The sequence below is a fragment of the Arabidopsis thaliana genome, chromosome 4 (genome assembly GCF_000001735.4).
Source record: "Arabidopsis thaliana chromosome 4, partial sequence".
Classification (NCBI taxonomy): domain Eukaryota; kingdom Viridiplantae; phylum Streptophyta; class Magnoliopsida; order Brassicales; family Brassicaceae; genus Arabidopsis; species Arabidopsis thaliana.
In genome coordinates, this window is record NC_003075.7 from 1,174,992 (window position 1) to 1,199,911 (window position 24,920).

A 24,920-nucleotide genomic window follows, 5' to 3' on the forward strand; every position below is an offset into this window, starting at 1 on the left:
ACTCTGGAGATATATAAGATGTCTGAATTGTACATTTTATACCAACCTTCAATTTCCAATCACAAGCCAAAAGAAAAAAGGAAAGCAAAACAAAGTTGTATAGAATGGGGACTATAAGAGCTCGTAAAAACATAAAAGGAAACTATATTGATACCATTAACAATGTTCTTTTAATCTATCTTTTTAACTTTTTAGTGGTCGCATGTTCTTGTTTTTGTTTTCGTTTTTTGGTTTTAAAGTGTTCGCATGTTCATGCGTGTCCTCATCAACAAGCTCTTTGACCTAATTCGTTTCTTTAATCTTTTCTACTTTATATTATTCCTCGTAGTTTTCTATATAATATCTTTTTTATTTGATTCCTCCTCACCCTCATATCTTTATGTGTTTTCAGTTCCTTTTGATTTTGTGGTACGTAATTAAACCGTCTATTAAAAAAAAACATAAGATTGTAATGATTTGTCACTAAATTAATTGTGATTGGTATAGCGACTATTCATCACAGTATGAAAATGATACATACATGTTAGTGTTCGTTACTAATGCCATAGTGGCAACATAAATGACCATCAATAGTATAAGCTCCTTGTCACTGATTAGTGATTACGATAGAAACTTGTTAACAACAATCAGAACAACAATAAATATGTTTGTCGACACCTATTGCCAAATTTGAGTTACGATGAATATGTATTTCTCAATGTGTATAAGATTGGCAATATATATCTTCAGAAGACAAAAGTGCATATTACATGATGTATACATGTAACGTGGATATGATGAAAGAAGTTGTATACTTGTATAGTATCTATCACAGTCAAATAAGCTGGCTTTGAGAGGACACATTCGTCAATCCCTAGAGACGTTGCAGTTTTGTGGGACTTTTACCGATCCATTTTTTAAGGAAAATCATATTATTTTTGATTTTTCATGTAATGTCCAAGTAAAAACTTTTTTAGGTTTTTTAACGGACATAATATTGACTAAGGAAATTCTAAATGTTCCTTACTTCCTTGTACGAATATATTTTTACAAGAAAATCCAACGTAAACGAGACAAAAATTCAAAGCTAGCAACAATTTTAGAAAATTAATAATCCCCAGAAAGAAATGCTCTGTGTCTTTTTTTTTGTCCACGAGGGTATTTAAGTAATTTGAGAGAAACAAAATAAAGAAAGTAACAAGATTCCAGTTTTGCCCTTTTACATACGATGGGCCCCTGAGAATCCCAGATGATCGTAAGCCTTCTGAAACGAGTGATCATGAGATTCGGTATCGTACGCCGACATAGGAAACGCCACTCCACCCGCGTACTCTAGCATATCCCCAGGTCTGACGCTAACGTGTCCCCCATGACCCGTGAGTCCAAGAAAGTCTCTGGTCAAACGGTCAGCTTTCTGCCACGTGGACGTAAACCCATCAACAACTAACTGGTCGTACTCAGACGAAGAAGCTGACGTCATCATGACTCGGTCAACACCAAGAAACTCGTTGACGTTCGTCAAATGTCGGTGATGACCAATGGATCGAGTCTGTCCTCCGCCGCCGAAAGTAGTGGAGCTGAGAGAGGTGGCCTTTTGGAGAAGAGCCGTCGCGGAAAGAGCTGCCGTTGGAGGCGTTGAAAGAGCGGCGGTGGAAAGTGATGGTTCGATGAAAAGAGGTGATGACGTGAAGAGCAAGGAGGAAGATTTATTGAACATAAAATGATGGCCTTGGAAATTAGGGTTAGGGTTTGTGAGATTGGAGGAAGAAGTTGAGTGGAGTCTTGCACTTTCTTCTGCTAATGCATCACAAAACGCTCTATGCGTTATGAAAGTGTCTTTCCTGTTTATAAAATATATATATCACAAACAAACAAAAACAAATATTAGATAGAAACATAAACAATATATGTATGTATGATCAATAATGATGCAATTGTAACATTAAACCAAAAATAAAATGATGCAATTGCAAGTAGTGAAATAGTTTGGAGTGGACCATACAGAGATAATAAAGAAGTTTCAAAATTCAAAGAAAAGCTTTTGAAGCCTATTATGTCATGATGGACCAATGCAATTTTACACACAGCAAATCAAATCATAGATTATCAAAATCTTTTTACAAAAAAAAAAATTACAAAATCAAATCAAGATTCTTTTTCACTATTATGATGATGAAGGAGAAGATTCACCTGCAGGCTTCTTTTTATCTCCTCATTAAATCAACACAAATTTTACATATAATGTTATTAAAAAATCATTTTTTGTTGGACAAGAATTAATTTATATTACACAAATACATACATATTAGCTCTAAAAAAGTGTGAAGTGATTTATGTAAAAAAAAAAAAAATTATATATACACGCAATAATGGCCAACATGTAAATATAATGTCTTAATCCATGAATTTTGCCACTGCATTTAATTGCACTCAAACTATATTCCATGGACAGTCACAAGCAGATTTGTCAAAGAACATAACCAAAAGAAGACAATTGAAATCAGTCACACGAAAGCATTAAATTCATCTATATATATCAAACTACTCCAAGAAAAACTATTGACTCCTATCTCTATAGAGATAGACAATAATTTAGATTTGTCACAGAAACATCAGTAAAATTTTCAAGAAAGACAAGGAACAAAGAAAGAACTTGACATAAAGAACAAAAAAATGAAAAATTAAAAAAGGGTTACCTCGAGAAAAGAGTGCCGCAGTCACATCTATAATCTCTAGTACCACAGATCTTGGTATGAGCTTTCCAATCAGATTGAACAGCATAGAACTTTGAACACTTTTCACATTTCCATTTCTTCTCTCCATGTTTCCTGCAAAAGTGTTTCTTGATCCCTGTGAGATCCCCAAGAGCTCTAGATGGATGGTGATGAGCACAGTTTGTCTCTGGGCACACGTAGACTTTCTTCTTTTGTTGTTCTTTGGTGTTCTTCTGTTTCAGCTTCCATGGAAGATTGTGGCCTCTCCTGTGAAGCTGTAGATTCTGATCTCTTTGAAACCCTTTGTTGCATATCTCACAAACGAATCTGTTTGTTGCAAGAAGTGTCTTTGGTGATAATGCGATCACTTCTGCATCTGGATCTGCCACATAATAAACCAGTTTCACATGAAAAATAAAGTCTCAAACACATAGTCTTGGTAAAAAGATGATATTCACACAAACCCTAATATTAAAAAAAGGAAGACTTTTTTGCAAAACCCCATAAGAAAAAGTTTAGGTTCCAAGATTCTACCAGGAATCAAAGACAGTATCCTGATTCATTTGGTTTTTCAAGATTCCAAATGAAAAAAAAAAAAAAAAAGTACTATTTTCTTACCAGGATTTCCAGGAAGGCCTCTCTTTTTCTTAGGCTTGTGAGTCTCTGTGTGTGTACAAACACTAGAAATCACATTGTGAAAGCCACTGAATTCTTGGATGGTACTGAGTGTGTTGTTACCAGAAGAGGCACTTGCTTCAGTAGACAAAGAGCTTAGCTTATAGGACAAGGAATGAGAAGAAAACATATCCATGGCTAGCTATATGGTTATAGCTATATGAAGAAGGAAACTCCAACAAAAGAAAAAACAAAAACAAAACTTGGAAGAAAACTATAAAAAGATCCAAACTTTGGTTTCTTCTGATCTCTTAAAATAAGGAACTGCAAGTACCTAGAGAGTAAGAAGTAAGTGTACACAGAAAGACATCATTCTTTGGCTATATATGCAAAATTAAATAATTTAGTTACTTGAGTAGTGTATATAATGCACATGTATATGTATAGTCTCAAAAGCAAGAAGACGACCATGATGGATTATTCTCCAATGTCACTATCATGTACACATATATGTGTGTGCTTACAATAAATGCAAAGACTGTTTGATTCCCATTTTTATTAGTTTTTCTATGTGCAGATAAATACCACAGAGGAAAGAGATTGTGCTTGAAAGTGAGACTTTGACTTTGTTTTCATATATCTTTAACTGTTTTTTATTTTTTATTCCTCAGTTTTATTCTTTATTTTATGTAATTTTTTAAGTGTTCTGCATTACAGAGAAGAGTGATGATTACAGGTTCAGACTATAAGCATTTACTTGAAATTGTCTACTAAAAAAGAAGAGTAGACCCAGAAAGAAAAAAAGCAAGCTATCAATTTGTGCAATTAATGGAAAATATTGTGAGATGAGACTTATCAGGCCTAATTTCCTTAAATGGAAGTAATAATCACTTTTATATCAAGAAAAGTGTGCCTCTTTTCAATTTATTGGGGTTTGAATAATGGAAACTTTTTTTGTTTTGTTTAAGTTTGTAAAGAGAATCTAAACACACAATTACTTAGCCAAAATAAACGTTGTTCTTATAATAGAAGAACTAAATTTAGTAATACAACCATTGAGGAATATCTAATAGGAAACTATCTACTGGAAAATTAAGTATCCAAGATGAAATTGTTTGACTTATTGCCAAGAGTATAAGTATACTTGTTCAATTGTGCTATTTTCTATTTGTATTTCCTTATTACTTTAGCTAGGGATTCTAGTTCGATTTTATTTCATGTAGAAAAAGCTATAACTTTCTTCTGAATTTGTCTTTAAATATTATTATATTTTACTTGTGTGTTATTATGAATTTGAGTGATGTTACTTTCTCTACCAAGGCTGCTAAAGCTTTATCTTTTTTTTTCCTTATAGTTTCTCTCATTCCCATAATATACCCAAAATTCTTAAAAAGGCACACTGATTTGAATGAAACTTATCATAAGCTATAAAATAAATTAAAACAACGTAAGGAAATAGAAACTCATTGTAAAAAGGGAACATCATACAAAGATTCTAACAAAAAAAAAACAAATTTAGGTTTAAAGCTATTTCGCCCTAAAGACGAATTAAACAACTTTATTGTCTATTTCTCTAATTTAAATTTAAATTCTGATTATACAACATCCTTACATGCCTCCTAACTTAAGTTTGAATCACTCACAAAGATAAAAGAGAGTTGTATTTGTAGGGGAGAAAAATACATACACTCAAAGCAACCAATGCCCTAAAAGCATTTTGGCTTTGAATATCAAAATGGAATATATCACTTTGTTGAATTTTGTTTCGTCTTCATATGATTTACTCTTGTGGATGACTTTGTGGCTTTGTGCTATCTTCCTCTTCCTTTTTTTCCAACCTTTATAAGTTTTTGATTAATATTCTTAATATATCCCTTTGAAAATTGTTCATGTCCAAAAAGAAAATACTTACCCCACCAACAAGAATTTTTCGCACTCTTTCATCCGTTCTTTAACTTTTTATCTGTTGAAATTTTTCTATAGAAAAATATTCCAATGAAGAACATTTTGTTAAGTCGATTTTGTCCTTAGACGTGTCTTGTACCATTTGATTCATTGGGATAGGCGTGTCTACTGTAGTAAAATTCAGTTTATGATGGAATCCCTTTAGGCCAAAACAAAACAAAACGTGTGACCATTATGAGACACGAGCGTAACTAAAACCCATGCAACACCGAATATTCTTCTTTTAAAATTTTCATAAAGGCTTTTTTGAATTGTGAAATATTCTGAAAATATATATGCTATACGAAGGAAATAAACACATGAATATTCGAATTCTTGTAACAAACAAAGGGAAAATTTTATATTTTAAAGTAAAACAGGGAAGAAACTAGATCATTTGAGGACAAAGAAAACTAGTCATCAGTATTATAGTACCCATTAAGCCCAAGTTATTAACACTACAACTCTAGAAGCCCATCTAAGCCCATGTTAATAGGTCTTGTAGTAAAAGCTCTTATATATTATATGTATATGTAATGTATGTCATGGGTTAATGTAACAAGAGTACAAACATTCAACCTTCTATAAAACGTAATCGAAATCATTTGAGTCTTTGGTGACAAACCCAAAGCTTTTTCACATTTTCAAACCTAAAGCTTGAAAATAAGATAGCTCATTGGGGCTTTATTAGGTGCAAGAATAATAAAGGAAAATGCTTTAGGTTTGTCACCAAGAACTCAAACGATCTACTTATTGTTTTAAATCAAGTTTACGTTTTAGGCCCAGAGAAATTTGAAGTTTACGATGGAAGGACAAAATACGAAATCGATATATGGAAAACAGCAACAAAGAATAAAAGAGTTACAAGAGATTACAAGTTTCCAACAATGATTCTTTTAGTATTACAATTTTTCACACTTTACTTTCATATCGAAGCTCTTTTGTGTGTGGTTGCGGTTCAAGGTTCATGGCTATTAACACGGCTATGGAGTTCGAGCATCTCCTGATGGTTGGGGTCGACCGAGAGCGCTGCACGACAGTCCCGCAACGCACTCGTGACATCACCGATATGCTCGTGGAAAGCCGCTCGTAAGTGAAGAAGATGAAGATCTGCTTTAAAGGCGATAGCTCGGGATAACTCTGTGATAGCCTCTCTCTCTTTCCGACTATCCATCAACACTATCAAAACCCACAAAAGAATAACGAATAATCAAGTTTCGGTTAAGCCAATTATTTTTCGGAGATGATGAACAAAAAAAGGAGCATAAGAGTTGCAAGTGAAGAAAAACCTGCGGCGCGATATCGGTAAGGATAAACCCGGAGAGGGTCTAACCGGGTGACCATTTCAAGATCAGATTTGGCGAGTTCACGATCACAATACTCAGATCTTTTCTCGTAGGCGGATGCATTGTTTTGAGCCTTTTCGATTAGTCTGGTCATTTCTTCGTAGGCTGCAGCTTTGTCGTTTCTAAGGAAATGGACACGAGCTAGACCTTGGTGTGCACGCGTGTGTCTTACCTTGAGAGCGTTTATATAGCAATCCGCAGCTAAATCTAGCTTCTCGCAATCGACATAGACACTCCCGAGATTGTTCAGAGCCTAAAAACAAAAACAAATAGCATTTTCATAGACTAAATAAGCACAAAACCAAATCGACTCAAGCCAAAACCAAAGTGGACATTTCACAAAAACCAGGCAGTAACATAATTGGCTAATCCTGACTAAACCAAACCCTATCAACCTGAAGCATAGTTTTTCTTTTCACTGATTAACAAATGGATGTACTGATGGTGAACGACCGTACCTGACCTTTGCGCAACCTATCAGAGGGGCATTTAAGAGCATCTTCAAGAAGTGAAACAACAGTAGAAGAACTCGATGGATCAAGGCTAGATTCTGCTAAGGCATAAGCTTGGAGGAAATAAGCTTCAAATGATCTCTTTATTCCAATGGATTCCTTAGCCTTTTGAAGCCCTTCTTCGCAGTGACCTGTATCATACAAGATCCATCCTTCGTAAACTAGACGCTCGTGGTCACTTGAGGCATGCTCGCGGGCTAACTGTAAACTGCGCATCGCTGCTTCTGGACAATTCAACCTGAACAAAACAAAGGTATGACAATGAGATGCTTAAATAATGGTAAAGAACACCTTTATTTAGAAAAATTACCTTAGGAGAAGCAAAGATTGCCTGAAGTAGAGAACACCTTTGCAAGCATCGGATTCGAGCATCTGATAGATTACAGAAAGAGAACCTATATCATCAACATTAGACCATTTCTCATATAGCTGCATCCAACAATCTGCGGTTGTCCAATTCTCGACATGCTCATACACAAGCGTCTGGAGCTGCCTCCCAGCTACTTTCCCATCGAACATTCTATAATCAGGACACAGCGTAAGAGCAGCCTGAATATCACGAAGAGCCGCTTCATAGTCATCCATACCAAGATAAAGACAAAACCGAATTTCTAAGCATTCTAAAGCAAGTTTAAACCCCAAGATCCGATTGATTTCTTCAAGAGCAGCCTTAGCATTTTGTTTCGACATTCGTGTGACAGCTCTATACATGTAAGGATATGTCAAAGTCGGATCCAATTCGGTTGCCTTCTCGAGATCTTCCAATTTCTTGTCACCCTCACAATAGAAAGACCTTTCCTGATACATCCACCCGAGAGGCGGCGAAACAGAGGAGATTACCGAGCTTAGCTTCTCATAAGCCCAAAGCCGATGCCCTTGGATGTATCCTAGTCTTGCTAAACCAGTAGCGGAATACACATGGCCTAAGTTAAAAGCTGTTTCAAAAGCTTCTTCAGCCTCCCGGTATTCTTTCCTCAATAGCCTCATACAACCTAACCGATGGAACCCCAATACTTGTTGCCGGTCATTTTCTGCAAAGTCAACTAATTTCTCCAAGAAACCGAGTGTTCTGTCAGACCGAGGATCTATACACATCGAGACTTCACTTAAACAAGAATATAAGGAGAATGGAGCTTTTCCTGCCATGGTTGAGACTTGAGATCTATTAACTCGAGTCAAAACCTCAACAACACGCTCATCATTCAAACTATCAGGCATCTCATAAAGAAAAACTTGCAGACACGATGAAGCTAGGATGGGGGAATTCTCTTCAAGTGCAAAGTCCATAAGCTCAATGGCACATTCCATAGAAGAAATCAAAGATGCCAATTCTCTATCGCATGCATCTTTAAGTCGCTCGCAGCAAAACTTGTTTGCGAAAACTAAAACTTCCAAAAGAAGGTTCTTGGAAACTCCGATTAGTACACCAACAACGCTGAAATCTCTAACAACCCGCATAGCTGATGAGGATACATGGTTTTCTGACATATCTATCTCATCAAGAAGCGATTCCGTGAAATTACCATAAAGCATAGCATGAAATGGAGCTGAAAGACTCGCAATTTTCCGCCTTTGGCAAGCTATCTTCTCTTCTCCTATCTTAAACACAACATTTTTAGATACACTGCGGTTCGTCTTCACAGATGCTGCCTCAGGGGAAGAAGCAGTAGTAGCTGGGAAATAGGATGCAATATCTAGTGGCACAAATTCTTCAGAATATTTACCACAAGAGGAAAGCAAATCTGTGATAACTTCTTCTCCTTGTTTCTCATACCTCAACCAAGATCCAAACACAACTTTCTCATGGACAGTAGTAGCCTCTTGCCAAGCTGATTGAAGGCTTCTCCGTCTAAGTTTGGTCTCTCCAAGACCTCTAAACACTTGATACTGCAACAAATACAGAATCGATCTCTCCTGCAAAGGGCAAGTGTCGAGTTCTTCATGAATCTGAGCTAGAACTTCTACATAGTCGAGAGGCTTATAATGCGGCAGTATCTGAGGCTCGGGAACTTTGATAAATGATTCTCTACACAGTGGACTACAAAAAGACCAAATATTATTACTCCATATCCAAAACATCTCAAAGTTCAAGAAAAATAAATGAAACTTACGCAGATGAAGAAGCAGAGGAAGATAGCTTCCCTCTCTCAACTTGAAGCCATGACTGTGGATTCAAGGAATCGAGTTGTGATTCTTTACAAGAATCAGAAGGGTAAAAAGTCCTCATCTGACATAACAGATGAAACAAATCCCAGATCTCCAGGATAGCCAGAGGATAGTCAAAACACTATTTTCTTGTCGGTTACACACTACCCAGACCAGAAACTAAGTGGAGATGGGCTACTTAATGGAATCCTATACAAAAAAATCTGAACTTTGGTATTATGAGATCTTACAACACCTAAAGCTAAAAGCATTTCTCTATGAAACCAACCACTTATGTACAGCTGACGGAACAATTACTAAATACATAAGTGAGAATAACAAAACTCACTCGCAATTGCCATTGAAAAGATAACCCTTTGCGAAATTAAGAGGATAAATCACCAAAATTAGAGCTTTCTCGACCAAACCCTAACCTTCTAGCAGTATAACATAATCTAGTGGCTAAACCCAGAAAAATTAAAGAGAGTCTAACAAATCTAAGATGTCTTAGACATCAAAAAGTAAGAATCTTTGAACCAGCGAGACAAGGAAGAAAGCACCAGTGAAGAGAAAACCCTAAAACAGAGAGAGAGGTGTGCTATGGACAGATTCGGACAAGTTGTCAAGTTTGAGCAAAAGTGAATCGAAGTGAGAGAGAGAGTGGGAAATGTTATACAAATTGACACTTTTCTAATTATCTGAGAGCTCTTTTGTTTCATTGGTAAAAGGGAAAGTTTTTCTTCTTTTCAATTGTTTTTGCTCATATGCTATATCTCAACACAAACAGTAACCACCACTATCGGATTCTTAGGCCACTCTTCAAGAGATTGTGAAAAATTCTATTTTTTGAACTAAATTATTATTTTTTCTATTAATTATAAGTTTTTACATTCTACAATAATGTATACAAAAATGATCAAGCATAACAGCCTTTTGTGTCTCAATTACGATTAAAAATATAAACTATGATTAGTCAAGAATCTACATTATAATTATATTTTCATTTAACAAGTTAAACTATCAACTCAATCATTTAACACCACCAAAACCAAAAAAAAAGTTTATAAAAACTAGCGTTAAAATTTAAAACTGCATCATTTTAAGTAATTTCAGTTTCAATATTATTTATCAACGATGAAAATATATCCCAAATTAATTTCTCTAAAAATTTATTTTTGTTTACTTTTTATCCAAATTTCAAATCAATTTTTACTTTTAATTATTTCAGTTTAAATAATTGATTAAAAATATCTTACATATATTGATTGAAAACCCTCTATATTAAATGCAAGAATGATACTATTGATCAACTAATTTTTTTTAGTTAAGTTCTAATTGGAAAAATGCAAATTAATTATAGATAAAATATTGTACGGTTTAAATAGTAATAAAAATATATATATATATATATATATATAAAAAATTTCGTTACTATTTGAAATGTACTGTGAAGTTTGGTTAAGCAAGTATTGTGTTGAGCCAAAAAAAAGAACACTTTCCCTTTGGACACATCAAATCCTTGTCACCGCTTATGCGACATCTCCGGTTGCCACGCGTCATCTACGGTTTAGCCGAGAGCTTTCATGAACTTTCTTCTTCCTCTTGGCATCACCGCTTCTCCCAGGAAAATCCGAAGAAGCTCAAGCAAAGCACCGCATCAACTTTTCTCTCTCGCTTGTGGTTCTCTCTCTGTAGATCGTGATACAGTAGTAATCGAAAGGATTCGAATTTTCCCGCGCGTTCCTTCACTTTATAAAGACTCTGCTATCGTAAATAATGTATCAGTGGAACTTACCGTACCGGAAAGATGACGTGGAAACAGGCGTTAGCTCAAGAAGGCCTTTACTATACCCAGCGATGCATGAAAATCCCGAGCTCCGGTGGGGATTTATACGCAAGGTCTACTCTATAATCGCCTTTCAGCTTCTAGCCACCGTCGCTGTCGCTGCCACGGTGGTCACCGTCCGTCCAATCGCTCTGTTCTTCGCCACCACCGGACTTGGATTAGCTCTTTACATAGTCATCATCATCACACCTCTCATAGGTACAATCATCACGCACACTTGTTTTACAAATCAAAAGTTTCAATCTTTTTCGAAGTTTGGTAATAATCTCAAAAGCTGAAACTTGGATTTGTGTTTCTCTCCGATGTATAGTGTTGTGTCCGTTGTACTATTACCATCAGAAACATCCGGTGAATTACTTGCTCTTGGGGATTTTCACTTTGGCTCTGGCTTTTGTTGTTGGATTAACATGTGCCTTCACCAATGGTATGACTTGATCAACCACTTTTGGTTACCTGTTAAGGATCCATTAGGCAACAAAGTTCTGTTTTTGCTATTGGGGAACTAGCTCTTAGCAAATTTCATCTCTCAGTTTTTTCTATGATTCTGATTGTGTATATGTTTAAAGCTTATTCTGTGTTGGACACAGGGAAAGTGATTCTCGAGTCAGTGATCTTGACATCGGTAGTGGTGCTTTCGCTCACATTATATACTTTTTGGGCTGCTAGGAAAGGATATGACTTTAATTTCCTTGGACCCTTCTTGTTTGGCGCTCTCACCGTGCTTATTTTCTTCGCCTTAATACAAGTAAAGCTACTTATTCCAATTTCCATTGGAGAGAGTGAGAGTTGTAGTCTTTAGCTTATGAAATGTGGTAGTTTTGGTATCATTCTTTAGGCTAAACAGTTAACAACTTCATTTTATATTAGACATTAGAGAGCACAAGATTTAAGCGTATCGGATATGGTAGCATTTTTACGAGACTAAGAAGTGAGATTTCACATTAGACATTACAGATAAGGGATTTAGCCTATGAAATGTGTTAGTTTTGGCAGCATTGTTTTACACTTAGAAATTAGAAAGGCTTGATTTGTCACTGCTAAAGGCAGTACAGAGAATGAGAGCTTTTAACTTTTTGAATGTGGTGCTCTTTATAGTAATCTTTAGGCTAGAATTTGACACTTGATATCACTATAAGCATTGCATAAAATGAGAAACTTGAAACTTGATTTTAAATGTGGTAGCTTTTTGATTGCATAACCAGGTTTCGTAACTTAATTTGGGGTATGTTGTGCAGATTTTGTTCCCATTAGGGAGGGTATCAGTGATGATCTATGGTTGTTTGGTATCGATAATATTCTGCGGATACATAGTTTACGATACAGACAATCTGATCAAGAGACACACGTATGATGAGTATATTTGGGCAGCGGTTTCACTCTACCTAGACATCATCAACCTCTTCTTGTATCTTCTTACTGTGTTGAGAGCCTTACAGAGATGATGATTATTAGGATGAGGTATTTAGCTTATCGGTCTCTTTAAAAATATGTAAATAAGAAAATAAAACTGTACATTTTTGTGGTTACAGTTCACATGTTCATGTGAGTGATTGTAGAGGGAACACAGGAACTGTGGATCATGTAATAATTTATAACGAAAATGCCAAGGATGTGTCATGTGTGTAATGTCGCGAAAGACACCACGAGAAGTGCAAGTCTTTTGTTTTTTCTCATAAGAAAAAAGGGATAATTGAAGCTTTTTGTTAATAATATTTATTTCAAACTTATGTAGACCATATTACATTTTATGGTTAAAAAAAATAAGAGTTATAAGGGTTTAGGATTTATGGTTTAGTTTTTAGAGTTTAGTTTAGGTGTAGAATTTGGAGTTTCGGATTTTAAATTTTGACAATTTTAGTAATGGAAAGCAGATTATTTTTACAATTTGATATAAAATGAAGAATATTTTGATATTGAAAACAAAAAGAGAAGCAAAACATGGGAAGCCTCGAAGTGTGTGTTGAGGAAAAGGGAAACGAATGTTTGAAATTCTGGAATGCTCCAAATGCAAATGGACAAAACAATAATGGTAACGAGAGTGATCAATCCAAATTGGGGAAGTCTTGTAAGTTGTAACAGCTCATGCTGCTACTTCGTTTTAATCATGTATCTTAATTATTTAGTCTTCGCATAAGTCTAAATTTGGGAAAACAAGTAGGAAAATAAATAACTAGATTTAGAAACTCAAATTCCTTTGATAATTCTTTTTCTTTCTATGTGTGACTGGATTTTGGACTTTGTGGTCGCAATGCAAATGTTATGATACATTACGGTCAAATGTATGTGTGTAACCACTAAGCCAAGGAGGATAATGGGCAAGTGGTCTCTGGCGTGAGGGTTCGACCCATATTCTTTACTATGATGAAAAAAGGCTCACGCCATATTCTCGATCAACATAACAATATCATTGAATTATAACTATTATTGTCAACTGGATTTGTAGAATTTGGGGGCAATGCAAAATATGATGTTACATTACGGTGAAATGTATGTGTTGACCAATATACAAAAATGCCACACAAAAAAATACATTTAACTGTGAAAGTCCCTTTAACATTCTTGTTTTTTTTTCTATATGTAACTGGATATATATATAGGTCGCAATGCAAATAGGATGATGATACATTACGGTGAAATGTATGTGTAGCCAATACAGAAGAGTGGATCCATATTTTCTCAATGAGCTTAACAAAATTATGGGTTACAAGCATTTCTGGATTCGTACATTGCAATATTTTCTTATGACCATTTCAAAATAAAGTTACCATGGTTTTGTTCTCTAGATATGAACAAAACAAAGACCAATAATTTTGTGGGTCCAATGAAAATGCAATCATGAATCACCTATGTTCCCTTCCTATATAAACCCTATCTTCCTTCTCTCTTCCTCATCACTTCCAAAATCCAAATGAGACTTTATTAGCTTTTGATCAATCTCATTAATCCAAATTAAATAGTTAAACTAGAAGATGAGCAGCAAAAGGGCATCACAATATCACCAAGTAGAAATCCCTCCACCACAACCTTTCTTGAAATCACTAAAGAACACTCTCAATGAGATCCTTTTCGCCGACGATCCGTTCCGTAGAATCAGGAACGAATCGAAAACGTCGAAAAAGATCGAGTTAGGGTTGAGACACGTGTTCCCTATCTTGGAATGGGCTCGTGGTTACAGTTTGGAGTATTTGAAATCAGATGTTATCTCAGGGATAACAATTGCAAGTCTTGCTATTCCTCAAGGGATTAGCTATGCTCAGCTCGCTAATCTCCCTCCAATCCTTGGTCTTTGTAGGCTCCTTTCCTCTTCTAATAAATTTTCACAATTGCAACTCTCTCTTTCGCTATATGTGAATGATTTTACCATAGAAAAATAACTCTTGACGAAACATTTCAGTGTTGGTTTTGAGTAAAAAACCCACCAAACTCAAATCTAAAGTTTCTTCCATTTTTTTCTTTCATTTAGTTTGGTCCTAAATATATATGTAATTTCATATAAACTATAACTAACTTATATAGCTTTAACTAACTATATATATTATATTTATATGGGAAATAAATGTATAGACTCGAGCTTGGTGCCGCCGTTGGTATACGCGATCATGGGAAGTTCAAGAGATTTAGCGGTGGGAACAGTGGCGGTGGCCTCGCTGTTGACGGCTGCGATGTTGGGGAAAGAGGTAAACGCAGTGGTGAATCCAAAGCTTTACCTTCACTTAGCTTTCACCGCCACTTTCTTCGCCGGACTCATGCAAACCTGCCTTGGCCTCTTACGGTACGTAACAATCCAAACATTTCAGACATAAACGTGAAATATCGATGTCTATTATTGGTTTACATATAATGGAATCATTATTACGTACTCAATTTAAAACAGTCGTGGTAGAAATTAAATGACCGCTAGAATATGCATGTGTTTGTATAGTATTAATTGTATATTTTGGTACAATTCTGGTTGTTTTCTAGTGGTCTACTCCCTCTGTCCCATAAAGATAAATTTTCTAGGAAAAATATTTGTCCCACAAAGATAGAAGTTTTATATTTCCAATGCAAATTTTAAAACTGTTTTCCCGTTTTATCCTTACTAAATAATTAGATAAATATTTATTATTATTTTTAAAGTATATTAAGAGGTTAAAATTGTCTTTATACAATATTTCTTAAACAATGTGAAATTTTTAAAAAATTCATCTTAGTGGGACGGAGGGAATATCATTAATTCATTATTAAAAAGTGAGAAGGGAACAATTTTTCGGCTGAAGGTCTGTGCATGCTGTTTTGTTTTTCTTAGAAATAGTAAAAATGTATATTCTATAGTCTATACAAAATAGAAAACAAGAAGAAAACAAAAACATATAGTTGATGTGTTCCATGTTCGATTCTGAGGCAAATATGTCAGAAGATGATAAGATTATAAAATTTAGTCTTAACATTTACAAACAAATTTCACGTGAACAAAACTAGCAAAATAAACGTTAAATCAATCAAACATACAAAACACATACGTTATATAGTAATTATGAGTAAAATTGATAAAGAGTTTAGTGAATGATATTAGGTTAGGGTTCGTGGTGGAGATATTGTCGCACGCGGCGATTGTAGGGTTCATGGGAGGAGCCGCAACAGTGGTGTGTCTGCAGCAACTGAAAGGATTACTTGGCCTCCATCATTTCACTCATTCCACCGATATCGTCACTGTTCTCCGCTCCATTTTTTCTCAATCTCATATGGTTCGTTTCATCATTTGTCGAAATGTGAAAAAAGAGTTTTAAGTAATATGTACATATATATGAATTAGTATTAATATTTGCAGTGGAGATGGGAAAGTGGAGTGCTAGGGTGTTGCTTCCTAATCTTCCTTCTTACAACTAAATACATTGTAAGTTTAACTTGTTAATTTAATCTATGTATATACGTACTGATTAAGATACGTTTTGGATTTAAATTTAACAAAGTATCAATTATGTAAGTGAAGAGCAAGAAGAGACCAAAGCTGTTCTGGATATCTGCAATGTCTCCACTTGTTTCTGTCATTTTTGGAACCATTTTCCTTTACTTCCTCCATGACCAATTCCATGGTATCCAATTTGTACGTTTTTCCTCTCCTTTTCTTTTGCCTCTACGGCTAAGTACTCACAATTAGACTCGAATATTTACCTTTGCATATTTACGTTCTTATATTTAATAAATTTATGAAAAAAAATTGTAAACAAAATGTGTTGTTCATTATAAACTTTTAACGCCAAACGAAATATTTTCTCTGTTAAAATACTACAAAATGTACTAATAATTTATTTTGTTGGGGAAGTAGATCGGAGAACTAAAGAAAGGGATAAATCCACCGTCAATCACACATTTGGTTTTCACGCCACCTTATGTCATGTTGGCTCTCAAAGTTGGCATTATCACTGGAGTCATAGCTCTCGCTGTACGTATTCATTAATTAAATCTCGACCAATTGAGTCCTTAAATTGGTTGTAATAAATTTTGTTTTTAAAAAATAAAATAGGAAGGTATAGCAGTGGGGAGAAGCTTTGCAATGTACAAGAATTACAATATAGATGGGAACAAAGAGATGATAGCCTTTGGGATGATGAACATTCTTGGTTCCTTCTCCTCTTGCTATCTCACTACCGGTAATTTTATACTCCTTCTGTTCCTTATTACTTGATCTTTAAAATCTTTTAGAAGAAAAAAAATTGTGTATATAGCTTTGAATGGTTGTAGTTTTGAGATGATCTCTTTTTGGTTTTTGTTTTTAGAGACTTATTTGGTATCAAATGATGATTATATTCTCTTAAAACATAATGATTAGTATTAAACTCTTAAAGGTTTGAAAAAAACACGTAACTATGTTGATAAATGGTATTTAAGCCAAAACATTATGTTGAAGGGCCATTTTCACGTTCGGCGGTGAACTACAACGCGGGTTGCAAAACGGCGTTATCAAACGTGGTGATGGCGGTTGCAGTGGCGGTGACGTTACTGTTCTTAACGCCGTTATTCTTCTACACGCCATTAGTAGTTCTGTCGTCGATCATAATCGCTGCCATGCTAGGCCTAGTCGACTACGAAGCAGCCATTCATCTTTGGAAACTCGACAAGTTCGATTTCTTCGTTTGTCTCTCTGCTTACTTGGGCGTTGTTTTTGGTACCATCGAAATTGGTCTCATCCTCTCCGTACGTATATCTATCCTAACTTTTTCATTACTTACTCTTCTGTGCCACTCCCAACAAAAAACTAGAATCATGCAATAGGTGGGAATATCAGTGATGAGGTTAGTGTTGTTCGTGGGAAGACCAAAGATTTATGTAATGGGAAACATTCAAAACTCAGAAATATATAGGAACATTGAGCATTACCCTCAAGCCATCACTCGCTCTTCTCTTCTCATTCTCCACATCGATGGTCCTATTTACTTCGCCAACTCTACCTACTTGCGAGACAGGTTATTTATACATTGATACATCTTTATAGGCTATGATTGTTGAATCTTAGTTATTTGTATGTGACTTATTAATCTTTTTCTTATGTATAATATTTTTATAGAATTGGAAGGTGGATCGATGAAGAGGAAGATAAATTGAGAACTAGCGGAGATATCAGTCTACAATATATTGTACTCGACATGAGTGGTAAGAAACTTTATATTAGCTTGGATCATAATATCAGTCTCAAGCAAATTTTGCTATCTTTGATAATTTTATTTTTGTGACATTCCAAATTTGATTTTTAAAAGTTTTATCGCTACAATTTATTTTAATTTTTAGTATAAATGTTGGATTTCAAAATATACAACATACAATACTATACTTTTTTTCTATATGTCAATGAATTAGCTGTGGGGAACATCGACACGAGCGGTATAAGCATGCTTGAGGAACTCAACAAAATCCTGGGACGTAGAGAGCTTAAGGTAAAATGCCCTTAATTATTGATTTAACGATTTGGTCTTATACTCAATCGTACACATGACATCGACACGAGCGGTAATATTTTTTGAAGACAAGTACCTAAACATTTATTGATTTCACGATTTGGTCTTCTAATTTTCTCAGCTAGTGATAGCGAACCCGGGAGCAGAGGTGATGAAGAAGCTAAGCAAGTCCACCTTCATTGAGAGCATTGGTAAAGAACGGATTTATCTCACGGTGGCAGAAGCCGTCGCAGCTTGCGATTTCATGCTCCACACGGCTAAACCCGACTCGCCGGTACCGGAATTTAACAACGTTTAAGATTTCATATTGAAAATTTCACATTTCTAAAAAGTTTTATTGTCATTAAGAAATAAGAAGTTGAAAAACAAGTCTGTTGTTATTAAACGCACTATTACTACCGCGTCTGCGTTCAAAAACATAATCGCAAACGCAGTTAAACAATTAACATTGGTTACTTGCGAGTGAAGTAACAACAGTTTTAATAACTTCAAGGAGACTCTGGCTGCTGAACGCAACCACAAAACACAGACCGCTTCTTCGTCCTTTTCTTCATCGATACGCTTCTAGTTCTCCCATAGATATAGTCTCGAAGAAGAACTTTGGTATCTGAAATCTTCGACCTAAGTCGATGCTCTCTCTCTCCTTCAAGCTTCATCAACAGAAACTGAATCCTCTGTATCTCCGACTGTAACCTCCCAATCTTCTCTGTTCCTCTCCTCGCATGTTCGAATATTCTCCTTCTTCTATCAATATCCTTCTCTGATTCGGCTTTTGTGGTCAGCTTTCGATTGACAGTAAACAGTTTCTCTATTGCTTCCTCTCCTTCTTCAAGCTGTCCTTTGATCGTTTTATACTCGTTTTCTCCTACTTTCGTCTTTTCCTTCTCCACTGTTTCGACTTTGCTTTTCAAATCTTCTACAGTGATCTGAAGATTCTCCAGCTTCTGTAAATCCGAATCAAGTCTTTCTAGAACTCTTCTCTTGTTTACTTCACGGTTTGGATCCATGAATCCGTCGAAAATCTCTACTTTCTCGACAATCAGTGACTCTTCAGACAAGGCTTTAGTTTCTGTCTTGTGAGTCTTCACTGGCTTTAGCTCAACAAAACCGAGATGATCCAACTCCGAATTCCCTTTCTTACTTACAATCTCATACGATGATCCATCAGACGTTTGATCAAGCACAATATCTTTCATTACCATCTCGGTTTCGTGACTCTGCTTCCGCATTCTGCCACTTCCTCCATCTTGCTTCCTCATGCTTCTTCCTCCTCCTGTCTTCAATTCTTTGATTTGTTTCAATGACGCCTCAAGCATAGAGTAGGTATTAGTGTTCTCAAGCATCAAAAACTTTTCCTTTTCCATTATTGCTTCTGCGATAGCTTTGATTCTCAAACACATACCTTCCAACTTGAGAAATTCATCCATCAAATCAGCTCCCTGGTAAAAGAGATGAGAACATCAGTTCTTTCAAAACGGTTTCAATCTGATCAAAGAATCAACATTACAAGTGGGAGACTGAGGAAGATAAATAGCTAAGAGAAATTACCTTTGAAACTTCACCCGCAGATTCACGGTGTGTGAAAACATAATCCTCCAAAGATTTAATGCTTTCATTCAACAAGACTATAGTTTGGCTTCGCTTAAGCTTTTCAATATCCGCATCTCTCGATGCGCTTTTACTTTCAAGGTTCTTGCATGCTTCAGCAAGCTCACGTGTCGTTGCTTCAATCAATGTTTCATGTACAACCGAGATTTGCTTATCGCAGAAGAATGTCGCAGCTTGAGACTCCCACAATTCAACCTGTTTCCTCTCTTTGAAAACCTCTTGTATCAGCTTTTCTTTCTCCATTTTGATTTCTTCAAATTCCTTCTCCTTCTCATGTAACTGATCCTTCACATTAGTAATTTCATCTTCTAAGTGATGTTTCTCCGATCTGATAGAAAGCAGGTTTCTCTTTAGCTGCAAATTTTCAGTTTCTGCATCTGTTAACTTATCACCAATCGTCTTTGCCTTACCCTCAAGGTCAGTCTTCTCTGTTGCTATACCAACTGCTTCTAACCGAAGTTGCCGAAGCCATTCAATAAGAACAGTGTTCTCAATAACATTGTGCTGGTTTTCAGAAATAAGACATGATTTCTCTTCTGAGAGTGACTGACAAGCTTCCTCAAACGTCTTCAGCTTCCTTCTGAATGATTCCAACTCAGAATTCAAATAAGATATAGATTTTTCCAGCATAAGGTTTTTCTGAACAAGCTTTTCCATAGTGAAATTGAGGTCATTGAGACCTTTGTTCTCAACCTTGGCTTGCTCAAGTTCCTCATGCAACTCATTGTTTCGCATCTCCATGTCTTTCATGATCTGAGACACGGTTTGAAGTTCCACAGCCAAATTATTTAGCTCCTCTTGAGACTGAGAGTGCAATTGCTGTAGGGTTTGAAACGCGGTCTCAGCTTCCTGGAAATGCAAATGCTCTGCTTGCACACAGCTCCACAATTTGACTAGCTCGGTTTGTTTCTCTGTGAGCTTCTGACTTTGATTCCCCAGTTTCTCCAAGAGACTATCCAGCTCAGAGTGGAGATTCTGATTTGATCTCTCAAGCAAAAGACATTTCTCCTCAGAAAACTTTAACTTAGCAACTCCATCCTCTATTTCATGGCTAAGACTCTGTGTTTCTTCTTGAGCATGGTGTAGTTTGACTTTTAGACTCGCAATTATATTCAGGCACTGTTGGAACTGAAGTTCAGAAGCTTCCTTATCCTTGATCAATTTCGAGACTGTTTGCTTCAAGTTTTCAACTTCTACCCCAGCCTTTTCAGCCCGCTCATTGATAAGCCTTGCATCTTCCTCAGCCTTCCTTAGTCTCTCTTCTAGGTTAGATATCGTATTCAAGCATTGCCTGTATTGAATAAGAGCAGTTTCCTTGTCAGTTTCGGCCTTGGCAAGGCTCCGCTTCAAAGCGAGAGTTTCAGTTTCAGCTTTGCTGGCTCGCTCCCCAGCTTCTTTATGGGCTACAGAGAGTCCATCTTCCAAATCAGCTATCTTTTGCAGGCATTTATGATACTGAAGAAAGCTGGATTCCTTTTCAGACTCTAGTTTGTAGAGGGTTTCTCTGAGCGTTTGGATCTCAGCTTCTGCACTTGCGGCTCTGTCATTAATTCCCCTTGAGTCTGCCTGTGCACGAGAGACTTCAGATTCTAGATTTGATAGTCTCTCCAAATTCTTCTCAAACAATGCTAAGCTAGCTTGTTTTTCAGCCTGCATCTTAGACAAGGAATCTTTTAAAGCCACAACTTCAGCCTCAGCTTTGCTAGCTCGTTCAGATTCGGAAAGAATATGATCCTTAAGACCATTTCTTCCTTTTCCATCTCCATGATCATTAAAATTCAGTCCCTTTCTTGCTTTTCCATTACTCACAAACAGAGGCTCTTCACTAAAATCTATATTCCTCTTTACATCATGGACATGAGATAAAGAGAACCCCAAAGCATCTTGTTGGAACTCATCCGGGTTACCCCGAGCTCGGAAAGGAGGAGGCATGTCCGGTGTTTGTGGATCAACATCATTTGTCAAAGCACCACCATGTGACTCATCACCAAATATCAAAGGAACTTGGTTTGGAAACGCTTCTGCTATAGTCTCATGAGCCTTGTGGATTACGCCCGTAGCATGATTATACCTCTCAGCTAATGCACGATATGCACGATAGAACTCTTCAACTAATTTCATAAGCTCAGGACGTTTACGGTAATACATCTCTGCTCGCCTGGCAAAAGAATCTGCATCTTCTTCAAGAACCTTAATCATCTGCTTCACATTACTATCCATATCTGCCAAAAGAATAATAAAAAAACAAATCATCAGCTTAACGATGATATATCATAGGCCAACAAAAGAGCAAGCTAAAGATACACTAGAAGTAGAAACATACCTGCGAGATTGTCCTGAAGCCATTTAGAATTCTTGGGGGTATTGTGACTATCCCACCACCATGAATACATACGTTTCGAGTTACTCTTTGCTGCAATCTCCATTTTTTCCAGCAAAAATTCTAACAGACCACAAGGATGTTGTGCACCAAAATCCTCAGTCTCAGTCTCTCACAATCTATCTAACAAATTACCTGGAAAAAAATTGACCGTAGACAAATGAAATCACCCTAATTTTGAAAAAACCTAAACATGTAGACGATTGTGATTTTTCATGTTCTTAAACCCAGAGAACAACAAGTTTCGAGTCAGAAAAATCAAACGATCACACTGTAAACTTTCGATTCTAGTGATCCGAGTACTCAAAAATCACAATCCGACCTTTATCAAACGAATCGGAGAACATTGAAGTCGAGTTCTTACCCCGGAAAAAAAATACGAATTGCACGTTATTGATCGAAAAGAGCCTTGAGAAATTGAAGCGCTAAGTTTCTTCTTACAATTCTCCTAGTGTATAACTAACACTTCTCCATCTTCTTCGCATATCTCATGCCATCTTCTTCTTCTAGATCTCTTTCTCTCTCTTTTGGTGTTTAAGCTCTGTTTCTGCTTTTTACGTTGTGAAGAGAGTTTTGCTTAGGTTATGATGAGTGGAGGATTAAAGAGACAGAGATATAAATCAAATGACGAAAGTACCCTTGTATATGATTTTTTAAAATGTTTTTCTTTCTTTAAGAACACAGATTTTTTCTTTCTTGGGATTGTTTGGGATATTTGACACTTTATTAAACACTTTAAATGTAATTAAACACTTTCTAAATAAATGTAATTAAACACTTTATTAGAAACAAAACTTAAATGTAAATTATGCCATTAATTACGCCCTGTGTTATCATGACATGTTAGATTTTTTTCATTTTTACAGTTAATGACAGCAACATATAGGTCATAGGTTGTTATAAATCTTTTTATGATATGAAAACTTATCCTACATGATAAGTATAAATAAATATGATTAAATAAAATAACTTTTGCTGGTTTCATATTGTTTCTTTATATAGTTGACAAAAAAATATTTTTTCTTTATATATATATATATATAATAATAAAAAGAAAAGAAAGAATCTTTGGAAAAAAAGAGAATCAAGAAAAGGAAAAAGGCGAAGGCACAGAGAGGCGTAGAGCTGAACTTTGGGTCCCATGTACGTCACCCAATCATATTCGTCCACGTTGCACAACTCACCCATGCGCATCACATACATACACATTACACATACATACACATCTTAAGGTGATAATCAAGTTTTATTTTTTAATATTAATTTTTAGCTATTGTAATTTAAACTAGAAATTTAAAAATCTTTCTACAGGAAAAAAATACTATATCAACAGAACATAATAACAAGAGTCAAAATTTTAACAAAAAAACAAACAAATATGGTTTTCTACACAAAAAAAAAACCTTTATAATTGCCATATTTTTTAATTTAATCATATGTTTCTAAATAATACAAATTAGTCGATACAAAATAAAAAATAATAAGTAATATAACTCATCGTCATCATCGTTAAATTTCTAAAATTTTAATAATACCAAATTTGAAGTTCTTACGACCAACTATTTAAAACAAATTCAAATATAATGTATGCGACCGTGAAAATTTTAGAATATATATATGAAGATTATATCGCTTATTATTTTGACTTTGTAAGATTAATTTATACTTTTTAAAGGCAAAATGTAAAATTGTAAAACACTAGATTTTAACCCGCGGTACACTGCGGGGACAATTTATCTTTTTAAAGTTAGTATAATTTTTTTTTTGCAAATTGTATCTATCTATAATATATTTTTATTTTATAGTTTATAATTGTTATTAAGTAACGTCCTGTCAAACCCGTCCCGTAAAAAAACCATTTATTTATATTAATGTTAATCTTATTTATGATATGTTTATAAATCATTGTCTAAATATTTTTGTCGATGCGGGACGTTGAACCCATACATTTTTTACCAATTGGTTAATATATGTTCATTTTTAAAATTTTGAATCATAAAATATGACGAAAAAAATTAAGATTTTTTTAAACTCTATATATTATATAATGATGTTAAAGAATTGTGATATATCAAACTTTTTATAAGTTTAAATATTAATAATATTTTATAAATTTTAAATATATAAATAATAATATTTAAAAAAATAATATTTTTGCTTATAAGGTAATGACATAATAACTCTAAAAGCAAGGATTTAGAAGATTTAAATCTTTAACTAAATATTTTCATTAATAAATAATTAATGTCAGTGACATGACATTGTAAATAAGTTCAAATACAAAATTTATTTATTTAAACAAAAAACGTTTAGTAAGAATAATATTTATTTAACAAAAACTTTATTTTAAAATATTGTTAACAAATATGTTTATGCTAATTTTAAGGGATTGATTTGAAGTTTGTTGGGATGAAATTTGATTGATAATGTGATTGACAATTTAAATCAAAAATTGAAAGTAAAATTAATTATTTTGGAAAAAAAGATTTAATGCTAATGGCATTAGATTGTAAATAAGTGTAAGTCCATGATTTATTTGCTAAAATGGCTGCAAAAATGTATATATAGATTTATCAGATTTTTTATTAAAGATATAACTGAATTATGAATAAATATACATATTTTTCAAACGATATTTATTTTGAAAAGAAGAACAAATAAGTTTATTTTAGTTGTGTATAATAATTAAATTTATTTTGAAACCTCTCATCACATGCCATTAAATGTCGGCTTGTAATAGCTATAGCTTAATCTTTCACTGTTTGCACATGTTATCAACTAAGCTTCATTTATTTTTCCTAAAAGAAAAAGAGAGAAAAGTTACACAAGGTATGGATTATTAAAGACAAGTATAAACTTAAAGAAACTCTTCGATTATTAAATCATAGTTATGAAA

General features: G+C 34.9%; 5 protein-coding genes and 2 long non-coding RNA genes across 9 annotated transcripts; 3 read left to right on the forward strand and 4 right to left on the reverse strand.

Annotated features, from left to right (window-relative positions):
* Positions 1-1,008: 1,008 nt before the first annotated feature.
* IDD12 (indeterminate(ID)-domain 12) lies at positions 1,009-3,633 on the reverse strand (the record flags this gene model as incomplete). Of its 2 annotated transcripts, none has more annotated exons than NM_001340394.1 (3): positions 1,009-1,820; positions 2,676-3,075; positions 3,312-3,633. In NM_001340394.1, 3 exons carry the CDS (start codon positions 3,502-3,504, stop codon positions 1,199-1,201), a joined length of 1,215 nt encoding a protein of 404 aa, NP_001328388.1. In that variant the 3' UTR covers positions 1,009-1,198. The 2 variants fall into 2 exon arrangements, with proteins under 2 accessions (NP_001328388.1, NP_192176.1); NM_116501.2 differs by having other exon boundaries at positions 1,102-1,820; positions 3,312-3,498.
* AT4G04235 lies at positions 3,523-3,777 on the reverse strand. Its single transcript, NR_141791.1, has one exon. It is a non-coding gene; the product is annotated as an other RNA (long non-coding RNA).
* Positions 3,778-5,931: 2,154 nt separating this feature from the next.
* On the reverse strand, positions 5,932-10,021 carry EOL1 (ETO1-like 1). The gene is made up of 5 exons (NM_116502.4): positions 9,222-10,021; positions 7,421-9,148; positions 7,057-7,348; positions 6,542-6,851; positions 5,932-6,431 (listed from the first exon to the last, which is right to left on the reverse strand). Exons 1-5 carry the CDS (start codon positions 9,335-9,337, stop codon positions 6,211-6,213), a joined length of 2,667 nt encoding a protein of 888 aa, NP_192177.1. The 5' UTR covers positions 9,338-10,021; the 3' UTR covers positions 5,932-6,210.
* Positions 10,022-10,759: 738 nt separating this feature from the next.
* On the forward strand, positions 10,760-12,825 carry AT4G02690 (Bax inhibitor-1 family protein). Of its 2 annotated transcripts, NM_116503.2 has the most exons (4): positions 10,760-11,299; positions 11,412-11,525; positions 11,689-11,846; positions 12,337-12,825. In NM_116503.2, exons 1-4 carry the CDS (start codon positions 11,032-11,034, stop codon positions 12,541-12,543), a joined length of 747 nt encoding a protein of 248 aa, NP_192178.1. In that variant the 5' UTR covers positions 10,760-11,031; the 3' UTR covers positions 12,544-12,825. The 2 variants fall into 2 exon arrangements, with proteins under 2 accessions (NP_192178.1, NP_001329468.1); NM_001340395.1 differs by lacking the exon at positions 11,412-11,525.
* A 1,166-nt stretch (positions 12,826-13,991) lies between these two features.
* SULTR3;2 (sulfate transporter 3;2) lies at positions 13,992-18,620 on the forward strand. The gene is made up of 12 exons (NM_116504.3): positions 13,992-14,389; positions 14,666-14,873; positions 15,657-15,828; positions 15,912-15,977; positions 16,074-16,187; positions 16,410-16,526; positions 16,608-16,734; positions 16,992-17,278; positions 17,357-17,547; positions 17,649-17,734; positions 17,939-18,015; positions 18,158-18,620. The coding sequence occupies exons 1-12, from the start codon at positions 14,071-14,073 to the stop codon at positions 18,332-18,334; spliced, it is 1,941 nt and encodes a 646-aa protein (NP_192179.1). The 5' UTR covers positions 13,992-14,070; the 3' UTR covers positions 18,335-18,620.
* Positions 18,525-22,639, reverse strand: NET1C (Kinase interacting (KIP1-like) family protein; the record flags this gene model as incomplete). Its single annotated transcript, NM_116505.2, has 4 exons — positions 22,389-22,639; positions 21,968-22,159; positions 19,585-21,866; positions 18,525-19,475 (listed from the first exon to the last, which is right to left on the reverse strand). Exons 2-4 carry the CDS (start codon positions 22,068-22,070, stop codon positions 18,525-18,527), a joined length of 3,336 nt encoding a protein of 1,111 aa, NP_192180.1. The 5' UTR covers positions 22,071-22,159; positions 22,389-22,639.
* AT4G04275 lies at positions 20,278-20,686 on the forward strand. The gene has a single exon (NR_141792.1). It is a non-coding gene; the product is annotated as an other RNA (long non-coding RNA).
* Positions 22,640-24,920: the final 2,281 nt, after the last annotated feature.

What these genes read in the sequence shown, in the direction of transcription:
- EOL1 (NM_116502.4), bottom strand. Translation starts at nt 9,337, where the DNA reads ATGAGGACTTTTTACCCTTCTGATTCTTGTAAAGAATCACAACTCGAT. An exon ending in CAATCTTTGCTTCTCCTAAG is followed by an intron (nt 7,349 to 7,420) that starts GTAATTTTTCTA and finishes TGTTTTGTTCAG; the next exon opens with GTTGAATTGTCCAGAAGCAG. An exon ending in TTACCGATATCGCGCCGCAG is followed by an intron (nt 6,432 to 6,541) that starts GTTTTTCTTCAC and finishes GGGTTTTGATAG; the next exon opens with TGTTGATGGATAGTCGGAAA.
- AT4G02690 (NM_116503.2), top strand. Translation starts at nt 11,032, where the DNA reads ATGTATCAGTGGAACTTACCGTACCGGAAAGATGACGTGGAAACAGGC. An exon ending in CATCATCACACCTCTCATAG is followed by an intron (nt 11,300 to 11,411) that starts GTACAATCATCA and finishes TCCGATGTATAG; the next exon opens with TGTTGTGTCCGTTGTACTAT. An exon ending in AACATGTGCCTTCACCAATG is followed by an intron (nt 11,526 to 11,688) that starts GTATGACTTGAT and finishes TGTTGGACACAG; the next exon opens with GGAAAGTGATTCTCGAGTCA.